The 12781-nt window shown below is 44.1% G+C and overlaps 1 protein-coding gene and 1 long non-coding RNA gene across 6 annotated transcripts in view; one reads left to right on the top strand and one right to left on the bottom strand.

Moving 5' to 3' along the window:
• The window catches only part of LOC130265104 (uncharacterized), a 178310-nt gene that overhangs the window by 71666 nt on the left and 93863 nt on the right, over positions 1-12781 (top strand). The window lies entirely within an intron of this gene.
• Positions 5118-12781, bottom strand: part of ZNF532 (zinc finger protein 532) — a 32172-nt gene continuing 24508 nt past the window's right edge. For all 5 annotated transcript variants that reach the window (XM_056513897.1, XM_056513898.1, XM_056513899.1 and 2 more), the window contains 4 exons: positions 10010-10288; positions 8133-8245; positions 7668-7815; positions 5118-7399 (listed from right to left, as the gene is read on the bottom strand). In XM_056513897.1, coding sequence (XP_056369872.1) covers positions 6905-7399; positions 7668-7815; positions 8133-8245; positions 10010-10288 — 1035 coding nt within the window. In that variant the 3' untranslated portion in view covers positions 5118-6904. The remainder of the gene's footprint in view (positions 7400-7667; positions 7816-8132; positions 8246-10009; positions 10289-12781) is intronic.

Here is a 12781-nt window from a genome sequence, read left to right as displayed (position 1 = left end):
AGAGCGCCTCCGCGGCCAGGTGAACTATAACTCCCAGACGCACCGCGGCGAAAAGTCCTGTTGGCGAGGCCCCTTGCTTCTTGCTTCTGAGGGTGCCTGAGCAGCTGGCTGTACCGAGGGCCCGTCGGTGAAGGCTCAGACCTCTCGGCTCGGCGGGAAGAGCGGCGCCCACCCGAGAAGCACCGGTACGGCTGCACCGGGCTCTCGGGGCTCATGCGGGGCGAGAGTTTTGGGTCAGGCGACTGCGGCGGGCACCCCGGGGCAGCCGCTGCGTGTGCACAGCTCATTGGCGGGACGGGGAGGGCGGGATGGCCGGCAGGGGGCGCTGTGCTGAGCGCGGGAGCGGCGTGAGGGGCGCGACGGGTGTGAGGGATGTGAAGGATGTGAGGGACCGTGAGGGGCCGTGAGAGCGGAGGGATGTGAGGGATGTGAAGGATGTGAGGGATGTGAAGGATGTGAGGGGTGCGAGGGATGTGAGGGGTGCGAGGGATGTGAGGGACCGTGAGGGGTGCGAGGGGCATCACAGTGCCCAGTGTTTGCTCAGGGACCGCGACACGGCCTCGATCAGAGGAGAGCACAGATCATCTGCATCAATATGAAAAAAAACCACAATAAACCAGCTTTTGCTCCAAAACACTGTGTATCACACCCAAATTCCTCCTAAATCCTCCATAATCCTTACTTTATGTTTAATTATGTTTGCATTTAACAGTAAATATTTGACACTTTTCTATTACCTGGTCACACAAGGAATGGTTGAACATAAATGGATGAATTTTCACCCTAAACTAGAGTTGCAGTGCTGCCACTCACAGAACAAAGGCAAATGGCTTGTCAAAGAAGAATGATCTCTGAGTGTTATTTTTGAGTAGTGCTTTGATTTGCCAAATAGGCAGATAACTATTCTTGCCCCTTGTGAAGCAGGAATATAATTTTTGGCAAAAGACAAGCCACTCAGCAGGGAGATGGCAGCAGCTGAGAGAACCTAAATGACAAAGCCTGCTCAGTGTTAGAACAACTTGCGGTCATTCCTGATGGAGAGAATGAACAGTGGAAATCGAGGCGGTAAAATCTAATTCTGTAACAAGCAGAGTTACTGTACGGTGAATTTAGAAAAGTAAGAAGGCAGCTTTGAGACCTGGGAGGATTGAAGCTGTTTATTTTTTTGTTCACATAGATGGGACTTTCTTTTGTTTGAGGCATGAACCCACACTTAATTCTGAGATTGCAGTTCCTTTGCCTGTTGGTTTGATTGTGCTTGGTGTTTGATAGCTCAGAAAACACTCGGACTGCCCCATTGTTGGTGGTGAGGCAAGAGAAACCTATTAGGAAGCTGCTTTTCTTCCTTTTCCAGAGATGCTGGGAATCACCCACACTTCTGTTGGTGGCTTTGTTATTTTACCCTCTGCGTGATTTAGATTATTAAAGGTTACATGTGTTTTGAAATCCCTGTGCTGGATGTTTGACTTCAATATTTGTACAGTAGATCTTCTGGAGCTCTGCAGCTAGAAAATTATGCTAGTTTTTCAGTACACAGAAAATGTAGCTCTTGACATTCTGGCATATTTGCCAGACCTTTGCACGTCCAGGCATTAGTGCTACCTGTGTATATAACACTGAATGACAGCTCTTTGCTCTCCAGGGGATTTGTCAGGGGCACAGAACTCACCCCTCTTCTGGATACTTTTAATACTTGTATTTCATTGCTGTTTTGTAGCAGTAGAAAGACTATTTGCACCAGGCCCATGGACACCCACCCCACTCTGGAGGCTGCTTGGGAGCGTGTGTGGCCTTTGCCTTGCGTTAGTCCTCTCCTGAGTCTGGTCGTGTGCCTTGGGAGCTGTTTGCAGCCCCAGTGTCACTTTCTGAGTGTGAGTCAACATTCTGCTCTGTGACCCGGTGGCTGCAGAGCTAACTGGATTTCAGCTGAGTGGATTTGTTTCAGGGAATAGTTTATTTGTGACAATAATTTCTTTTTCTCGGGGAGAAGGGTAAGGGAGGGAGGGATCCAGCTATCTGAACATTCAATTGAATTTAACGAATAATATTGTCTTTTCCTTCACTTTCTCCCGTGGAACAGGGAAAAAAAGGTTAGAAACAATCACTAAATCAGGAAATATTGTTGTGCTTGACCTCCAATATTAGTCTGGCCTGCAAAGGTATGGCACTGTTAGCCAAGTGCTGGACTGACCCCAGAGAGAGCAATGCTGATAATGCACTGCATCCATATCCCCACCATCATATTGGAGCCATTGAATACAAAATAGCACGATTAGAGAACAGAAAATAAATGAACTGCATAAAGCCTTCCACCAAATCATATAAGGGGACATATCTGAGAAGGGTGCCATGCTCAGCTTATTTGGCTAATAGTCACATTACTGTTTCAAATACATTTCTTCCTTCAAAACAGAATCCTGGGGCTCAGAGAGGAGGGCTGTAGTGCCTCCAGTTAATTTTCCAGGTGAATCTGGGTCATTCCCAGTGCAGTGCCTCACTGCAATGCCCTCAAATGGGCATTTGGTCCCCAGTGAGGAAAGCTCTTTTTTCCCATCTACGAAAGAAATACCATCAAAACCAGGTTTTGTACGGTCACTGTTGAGGAGCAATATTTTTTTTTTTTTTTTTTTTCTTTTTGAAGTGAGGAAGTGCCCAGGGATGAGAGGAGAAGTTGCTCTTTCTTTTGTGCTCCTGCATCCACATCACTTCTGGCTGCAGAATCTACTCTGTACACAGAGCCCGGGGATGTAGGTCAGGAGCACTTGTGCTTTCCATGGTTGACCAGCTCAGTACTCATTTCTCTTGTCACTCCATTCCCCACTGCTCCTAGTCACCCTTCACAGAGCCTGGGCAGGTAACCTTTGAGTAACAATCTGAAATTCAAATACAAAGAATTGACTACTGAACTGCCCTAATATTTGAGAAAGGTTTTAAGCTAAAACAGGTTTTTCTGTGTGCTGTTATTAGCCTGGCAGTGGTGTGTATGCTAAGTGTACTGAGAAAGGTAATATTAGCAGACTGAAAAGGTCAGAGTTTTATAGAAATCCTTTTAAAAGTAAATAGGCTTTCCAAACTGAATTCCCCACAAGTTGACAGAGGTTAAGAACTGAGAACATTTGGGCCTTTGGCAGGTGAAGCTGTGCATCTGTAAATGCCCTCCAGAAATACAAACACCTGACAAGTGTAGAGAAGTACAGGGATTGTGGCCAGCCACATTTAACTCCAGCTGTACCTCAGGCTGAACTGTCCCGTGGGAGGTACCTGGGGCCCAGCAGGGTGGGCACAGCACACCTGTGTCCTGCCCAGGAACAAGGGGTGCAGGTGCACGTGGCCATTGAAGGCGTCATGCACAGCACAAATGCACTGATTTAATTAGATTTATTTCTGGCTGAGCTCAGGGGTACAGCACAGCCCAATGTGCATGGCAGGACACCAAGGACTGGGGCATACTGGAGTGAGGCAGTGGGTGCAGGCTGGGAACGCTCCCTGCGTGGGGAGCACTCGTGACAGAATCACGGAATCTGCCTGCCTGGAAGGGGCTCACAGGAGCATCACAGCACCACCCCCAGGAGCAAGGGCTCTGCACAGCACCGTCCCCAAGAGTCACATCGTGTGTTCCAGAGTATACCAGCACTCTGTCAACTCTGTCAGGCTCGGTGCTGTCACCTGGCTTCTCAAGGGAGCCTGTGAGCTCCTTCCACCCTCTGGGTCAAGAACCTTTCTCCAGTATCCAACCTAAATGTCCCCTGGCACAACTTCAGGCTGTTGCCTTGGCCTCATCCTGGGAAGGGTCTGGAATTGCATTTGCCTTTCCCCTGAGCCCACTGCTCTTGTGGCAGAGCACTTTGCTTCCTGTGAGGTTGATTGCACAGAGTGAGGTGGCTCTGGCTGACACAGTGTCCCACTTCCCCTTATTGTTCCTTCTGTCCAGTCTCTCAGCCTTTCTCAAGGGCATCTTTATTGAGGCAAACTGCACATTTTGGAAAGTGCCTTGGTATGGTCCTGGGCACAGTGAGGAGGGCCAGCTCTGTGCTGCCTCTATTGTAAACTCCTCTGCTACTTTCTGCTACTTCCCCACTGATGAGTGCATGTCCCCATGGTTTGTGGGGTTTCCCTCCCCTCTCAACTTACTACAGCCCCAGTGACTTATTTTGGTGCTATTTCTCAAAGACCCCACATCCACACAGCCCAAGCCAGGTGACTGGCAGCCAGGCACTGCCCACATGCCCTGAAGTGAGGTATTAACCAGTATTAGTAGGTGAAAAAACAGTTTTATTGATGCTGTGTTGGCAGGTGGACCTGAGCCTTGGTGCAGTCCTGGTTAGGCAGTTTGTGTGCAGCTGCATATTTGGGCAGAGGTCTCTGTGTGCTCCCTGCCTCCCTGAAGAGCAGAAGGGATGGAATGGGAAAGCACACAACGGGAGGAGATAGATAGCCTTAGTTTCTGTTGCCATTTGGGGCTGCACTTTTAAGCACCTTTGTTTCCAGCCACAAGAGTGGCTGCAAAATGGTGGAGTCTACATGATCCCTTTCCTAACTCTCAGAGAGGTTTTATGAGGTTTAATGCATTACTCACAGGAAAGAGGTAAAAAAAAAGCAGTATTTATGTCATCACTGACTATTAGTGTCACAGTGTTAATTAAAAGCAAACAACTCAATTGTCAGATCTTGAACAAAAATAAGTTTAAATGTTTTTCTCTAGTTTACAAGAGGAAATAATTCCTTTAGGCATGCCTACTGGTATTTGTGCCTTTTTACCGTATCCCATGTTGCTTTAAAACCTTCTGTTGACCTCCTGCTTTTCAGGACCTAGTCCTTCTGTGGAGGAGGCGTGTCAGCTCTGACACACAAATGCGGCTGCAGCTCGTGGGGCAGTTCACGACCCTCTATCCCTGAAACCTTTCAAGAGATTACTGGCAGGAGAGTTAAACTGATGTGCCAGTTAGACCTGAAGAGAGGCCACGGCCAAGCAGCTGGGCTGCACTCCCTGCCTGTGCAGGAGCTCCTCTGGGGACACGAGTGGCAGCGTGACACCCTGGCACTACGGTGCCATTTGCTTCATCAGGTTACTTGCAGGTATAAGACAGTGAAAAGGGAAAAATAAAGAAAAGTATTGGTAATGGCTGTGAAAACTGAACTTTTATTATCTGTTCACTGTATACAAAACACCATTCTGCATAGTGATAACTCATTTGTTGTACAGTTGACAGTGCACATCAACAAACAAGTGTTCAGAGGTATCCACGAAATGGGAAGGGCAGTGGTGGCACACACTGAGCTGCTGTGCCCGCCACACACTGTAGGATGAAGGACCTCACAAGCACTTGATATGCCAGTAATATCAATGGAATAACAAGCATCTACCCAGGAGCCAAATTAGGAATGAGGATGAAAAGAGCAGGACTAATGTATCTGATACACAATTGCCAGAACGATTAAGTTTTACAAAGATGGCTGAGAGGATCCATTTTTTTTAAACACTTCAAATTTTAAAACTATTAAAATTTAATGATAAATAACAGAATCTCACAAATCTTTTGGGGCAAAATGCTCCACATTTATTTACATATGAAATGTGTTTAATACAGTCGTAATGGACATAGTGTATAGTAACACCTGACAGCAGCAAGACTTATAAGGAACCCAACAATTACTACTGTTTATCATGCAGCTACCTATATATACACAATTTGTTTTAAAAAAAAGTACAAAAATTTTTGTAGGGTTACATACAAGGTATAAAATGCAAAAACAAACTAAAAATATACTCTCACAGAGAACTCTATCTGAAAGGGACAGTATGGTACCTTTTTGTACTTGTGCAAGCAAAACTAGTGGTGCTGGACAGGAGTTTGCAATGTCTGCTGAGCTCTGCAGGGCCTGTGCTAAAGCTGCACGCCCCAGTCCCAGTCCTGGCTGGGGCTGGCTCCTTCCCAGTTGTGGCTGTGTGTGACACTGAGCACCAGAACGTTTGGCATGATCGTGTGGAGCTGGCAAATCCCAACCCCTGTAGCAAGGATCAACTATTTCCTTTCAATAACCAGCAAGGAAAATACATAATGCTGTGTACTCACTTCTATATGTTTAATAAATTACATGACAAAAAACATAATCATTATAAACCTAATCCTCTAATTACCTCTTATTTCTTAAATCCAGAGCAGCCCAGTCCTTTTTTAACAATTTGAGCTTTGATCACGAGCACCTGATGACCTAAAAAAATCACTTCATGATACTCAAGAATTGTGCATTTATACTCTTCAGAAGTACTTTACCACTTCAGGGGGTCTACACCTGTTCTGGTGTTGGCACCTAAAAAACAGCACTTAATTTTACACATGCAGTGGTACTTTTATTTTTTTTTTAATATAATATATTTTGTAAGAAAAAGTTTAAAAGCTTCCTTAGACATTTGGAAGCCCAAGTTCTTTAGAATTTAAAATCTCCCCTTAGCTTACTTCCTCTCTCCTCTCCCCTCCTAGCACCTCCTCCTGATGCACTTCCATTAGCTAAACCTTCTTTCAGAAGCATTTAAAAACCTAACACCTTAAGAGAACCTAAGGAACTGCCCCAGCATTCAGAACTCTGTTTTAAAGAAACTTAGTACAAAAGAACAGAACCAAAACAGAAAAAAACCCAATTCTTCCACTAGATACCGATACAAACACATAACAAAAGAGTATAAAAATTATTAGTTTAAATATATACAAACTCTTTTCAACCCAAATACTGCTTCAATGGTTCTGAGGGTATAGACAATGAGGTGAAGGGGATACTTTTATGCAGAATATATTGCAACAGCCTGAACAGTACTGTTAACACTATTATACCTTGAACTTTCTGTAGCAAAAATGTCATTAGTATTCCAATGTGGAGTGAGATTTCTGCATCCCAAACAATCTGATCACTTGTCAGCTGAACTCATTCTTTTGGACTTGATGAAGGCCATGCCATGTGTTCTCATGTGAGTGTTTAAGGCCGCTTCAGTTTCAAAAGTCTTTGCGCACACTTTGCACCTCCTGTCCGACGCCGCGCTGTCGGACGAGTCATCCTCGGGACTGGGCTTGTTTTCCTGCTGATTATCCTCCCCAGACCCATTCTGCTTGGATACTGGCTGGGGCTCCTTCAGCTTATGTACAATGAACAGGTGTCTGGAAAGGGACACGTGAGATGTGTAGCAGAGTCCACATTCCCTGCATTGGTACGAAGAGCCATCAGATTTATGCTGAGGAATATGTTCATGAAACTGCAGAAGATTTTCTGTTGTAAAGCCGCAAACTGCACACTTGTGAACTTTAAAAACATTTATCTTCAGCTTCTTTAACGGCTGAGTGATTGCACCTCGTGGAGGTCTAATCTCCATTATGGGTTCTTCCAATTTACGCTTTGGACTAGGAACCTACCAAAAAGACAGAAATGCTGCATCAGACACATGGAAGCATCAATATGCAGTTCTTTTCATAACTATTTGTGACTTGCAAATGTCAGAATCTTTTCCTTGGTAAACTCTAGAGCAACTCTGATAAACAACACTCTTTTTGGGGCTCTACTTCACAGAAGATGAGATTTATTGCATCAAAGTATCTGCATTTATATAAAGATCCTGAATATATACCCACCAAAAAAACATCAATCTCAGTGATTGAATGAATCTTCTACGTGATTACCTTTGTGTCTTCTTTTACTTCCCTTTCTTCCATATTGGCAGATTCAGTCATTTCTTTCACATCAGGGTCTTTAATCCCGTGCATCAACTGAATGTGTTTTTCCAACATCAACCTCTTGGTAAAAGTACGTCTTGAATCTGGGCAGTGCCTGCAGACAGACCCACACACATACACAATATTCAAGTGTCATGCTTAACAAGTGCCTTTTGTAGACTGGAAGAGTGGTTGTGTATTTGAGAGACTCCTGAAAACCAGGTTCCCCAAACTGCAAACACTCAGCTCAGCCAAGTTTCAGACTGCACTCTCAGGAGCCTGACACGTTTCTGCAGGTAGGACAGGTAATTGATTTGGCCTGTCCTGAGCATCTGAATCAATGGGACACTGGCTCTTACACAGTTAAGGAAAGATGTTCAGCTAACAAAAGTTTTTGTATTCCATTTCTAAATAAATAAAAGCAGAACTTACGAGCACGTATAAACTTTCCTAATGCCTTTGTGCTTGATACGATTGTGCCGACATAAACTATGGGATGAACTGAAAGATTTGTCACACTGCCGACAAGGATGTTTCTTCATTTGCTTTGAAAAGAGAAGAGAAAGACTTCCATTACAAAAGCTCTGTAGAAGTGGTGCATGTGTTGAACCTTTTGATAAACAGGAAAGAAACATCACTTACCCGTTTGTGGCACTGTACTCCATGTACACCCCCCCAGCCCCTCAACAGCTCTGTACAGCTCAGAGTGGACCTCTCTCAAAGCACTGTGGCCCCAGGAGCTACACACACCTGTCCCCAGCTGTAAACTGGTGTCTCAGATGGTGGGTGAAGAGAATTTCCTCCACCAAAGAAACAGGGAAGATCAGAGGACTATTTCTGTATGGACTATAAAGGCAGCAGGATGAGTATTAATTATTAATATGTATTAATTATGTATTATGTAATAATTATTAATATGTTACTAACCTTCTCTTACATGCCTTTGGCTACTCTGCTGTGGATGGAATCAGACTGAATATTGCTCTCTAGTTCACTCTGAAGTGACAGTTTCATTGGGAGGTTGTGCTGCTTTGTTTTTAAGCATTGCATAAGTGTACAATACATTCGGTCTGAAACGCATTTCTGATTGCCAGTAAAAGCTCTGCTGAGTTAATATTTGGGCAGCAGGAAGCTGGAGGAATGGGGTGGGAGTTACTGGAGGCAATGATGCTGGGGTGCTATTTGCTTGAAGTTGCCCTAAGAAAATTGAAGATGACACTCAGTAGTCCAGCATTTTCAGCTTTTCCATAAAACGTTTATAAACAGAACAAAATTATCTGCAGAACAGCTTTGGAGATAATCATTGTAATAGAAACCTCTGGAAATGTGCAGTCATTTATTACAGCACATTAGAATCCTGAAAACTACACATTTTCACTCAGGGTGGCTCTCCTCCTTAGAGAAAATCAGGCTGTTATCCCCCCAGTCCTGCTCGTTTGCTGCAGGGCAGCACAGTACATCAGCTTCCCAGCAAGCGAAGAGCCAGAGCATTGCCCCAGCACCAGGGGAAGGCAGGCTGGGCAGTGGCTGCCACAGCTCCTCAGGGTCACCACTGCCTTCCTGCCTGCCAGTCCCTTTAATTCTGCTTAACTGGAAATGCTGCTGAATGCAGGAAGAGCATCAAGCAGCCTCTCTGCTGACAGGAGGATGCAACATTCCTGTATTTCACTTTCAATCCATTTTAAGGAAGATACCTCAAATTCAGCTGCTTTAAATACAAACTTCAACTTGTTAACTCAGGTGAACTTTCAAATGTAAGATTAGAGCAGCAGCTCCACTGTGGAATGTGTCTGCCTTTAAATGAAACACCAGTTGGCACCCACTGGACCAGAAAACACGACTGAGTCTCCACTCCCTGAGGTTAACAGGCACTGGTCTTCAGAACAGAACAGCACCAAAGTGCTTGAGCTGGGAAAGATCTTTAAGGCTGGGTCCAACTGTTACCCCAGCACTGCCACGTTCACCACACCCCGTAAGGAGAGGGAACTGAGAAGGCACAAAGAAGAAATAAGAACCTGGAGAAGATTAGATGGCTTGGATGAAATACAGCAATATCTCTCACTCTTTCCATCTTGAAAAAATTTCAGTACTGAATGAATAAGCCTACAATTTGTTTTCTCAGTAGAATGATGTAGAAACTGAAAAAAACTGAGCAGCCAAAGCAAAAACGATGAAACAGATATAGGAACAGCGAATAATAATGCTGGAACTTAAAGGAATTATTTGTAAAAACAAAAAGGGAATTTAGGAACAAATACTTCACCTTTCAGGTTTAATTCACCTTTTAGTAATTGAACACATTCCTTTACCTTTCCATGTTCTTTCCTCATGTGGGAGATGTAAACATCTCTCTGAGTGAAGAGTCTGTCACACTCCCAACATGTCCAGCCAGGACTAGCCACTTTTTTAGCTTCTGCTTTCTTTATGGGAGAAGGTGATTTCTTCTCCAACTTTTCTGTTCCATTCACAGATTTTATGTCCTCCTTGTTATGACTGGCTGAGTTTTGAGTTGTGGGTTTAGTACTGAGAGGCAGATTTATCCCCAGGTTTGGTGGCCCCTCAACACTTTTCAAAGTTCCATGCATAGACTACAATAAAAAAGAGGGAAAAAAAGGCACAAAACTGACATAGACATACACAGTTGTACCCAACAGTTCAGTTAAGCCTTCAGTTACTTCTCTGGCTTGCTATTATCATCATCAGATCACATTCATAAAGAAACAGGGTCAAGTAAAGGCAAGACCTAGCACCACCTAACACTAACAGGCATGTATTGCAGGTATTTTCACACAAAAATAAGAGACTTACTTTGATGGTTAAGTTTAAGCTATGGTTTAACAGGGAGGAAAAAAGGGCTCAGTAAGAGCTTCATGTTAAATTTAATTTCTCGCTTTACTTGCATGACATGTTAGTTGAGCATCCTCATTCCAACTATGTGACTGGAGTTTTCCAAGAAGAAAAGGCTTTTTTACTGACCAAATGTTGACTGATAAATAAGATAAGGCAACTGTGGAAACATTACAGGGCTGTGTAATTCAGGATATATTAACATTTTATGTTGAGGCTGAGGTTAAGCCCTGCCTTACTCTGCAGTCAGGTTATGAGCACACTCATTTAGGGCTACCTTGCTAACAGCCCTTGGAATCCAAGGTGTGCAGGGCTGGCAGGCTGACATCAGATCAGAGGGGTCTAACCAGCTGTTCTCCAGCCCCTGAAGCTCCTGGGTGGGAAACTCTCCTCAGGGACTTATGGCTGCACTTTAAGTCACTGGTCAGTAAGAAGGAAAGAACTCCTCCTTGCCCCATTTCCAAAGCAGTGTAGTGAGCTGGGGTGACTCCTGAGCTTTCCAACCAAGTGACTTGTTCAGGAGGGGCTGGGGGCTTCAGCTGTGTGTCTGAGTTTCACATGTGGATGTGGGCACAGCAAGAATGAGGAGGTTTGTGGGCCAGCAGGGATGGCTGCAGCCCAGAGCTAATCCTGCTGAACAGGGACTCACAACTGAGGTCTCATGTCTGAAAGGCTTTACCAGGACAGTTCTGATCCTCTCACCTGCTGACCCTCACTAGAACCCTCTTGGATGACATGTTTAACCAGCCCAAACAGAATTATTTTTCTTGCAGGTAGAACCCATTCAATCCATCCTTGATTCTGGGAATGTAGGAGTATCAATGTGATACTCCAGCACCAAATTATTTTGTAAATACTCTGGCTCTTGGGATTACCCACTGGTTCTAGAGCAAATATCAATCTCATCAGTAGAACATGTTCTTCGATTTGACAGCTTTTAAATAGCAGAAAAGCCAGTAATTAACCCCCTAAACTGTGACTAAAAAGTGACCAACAACTAAGAGTAAAGTGCAGGCATGCAGTAAAGGAGGAGGCTGGCTTTAGTATCCCACTGCACTGGGGAGGCTCCTGTACTCTTAGGCAACTGAAGCTGACCTGGAGATTCCATTCCAGCCTAACCTGTCAGCATGCAAAATGTTAGTGCTCAACTTCCCAAATGTCTTTTAAAAACAATATTGAAACTTCATTTCCTCTTTGAAACTACATTAAAGCATAGTATGGAGTCCCAGTGCTGGCCAAACAGGGAGCATACACCTCCAGGCCAGGGCACTCCTTCACCATCTGCTCTCACTGGCTGCTGGAAATTTTCTTGTAGTGAGTCATTACAGGAAAATAAGACATACATTTTGCCATCAAGAAATATTGACATCTGCAGGAATTATTCTAGGTTCTTTTCTGTAGCTTTAAATCATCTCCTCCTGAGCTTCCTTCTGTCCCTTTCTGCCCTACTTTCACCCAGGTCTGTCTGTGCCTTGATGGTTTATGTCTAGCCATACCAAACCATTACCTCCTGTGCAGCTGAGTTCTGCCTCTGGCTGGCAGTTGTATTCTCCCTGAGTCCTTTTGTGCTTTTATTCTCTCCTGAATCCTTTTCTGCTTTTATCTATAACCTGTTACTGTTTTTTTCAGTCCCCCTTAGCTGAATTCCAATTCACACTGCTTTGCTCCAGTCCCTACTGCTATACACACATGCTAAATGCAAAACCAGCAATACTGCTACTGCACATGTATTCCCTAATCCTCTAATTTTAGTCTCAAAAATGTCTGAATCATTAATAGTGAATCATGCTAAAACCCCACTGGTTGAAAGTTCAAATACTGGCGTGGAACACTAAAGCAAATGAAGTTAAGTAGTGCCCAAGTAACTGAGCATATCTTTAAAATGTGAGATGCTGAGCACCCCAGTTTCTGTAGAGATAGCTTCTGGCCCCAGCTGCAGTCAGATCTAGCTCCTGAAAGTGTTGTCTTCAGGTCTTACAGAAGTACTTATGTACAGATGTAATGATACTTTTCCAGTAATACTTGAGTCAGGAAAAACTAATTACAGAAACAAGACATACACTGCAATAGACAGAATTTGTCTATTTAGTTTAAAAACTCCCAATCTGAGTAGATCAAAGGAAACAGAAAACAGAGTTTTGCATTGCTGCATGAGAGGAGAATCTGAGATATCTTGCAATAAACATGCAAGAACTAGTTCAGAAACAAAGAAAACATCCAGCCCTTGTATTTCT

Source organism: Oenanthe melanoleuca, chromosome Z (assembly GCF_029582105.1).
Source record: "Oenanthe melanoleuca isolate GR-GAL-2019-014 chromosome Z, OMel1.0, whole genome shotgun sequence".
NCBI classification, from domain to species: domain Eukaryota; kingdom Metazoa; phylum Chordata; class Aves; order Passeriformes; family Muscicapidae; genus Oenanthe; species Oenanthe melanoleuca.
This window is presented reverse-complemented; position numbering and strand designations above follow the sequence as displayed.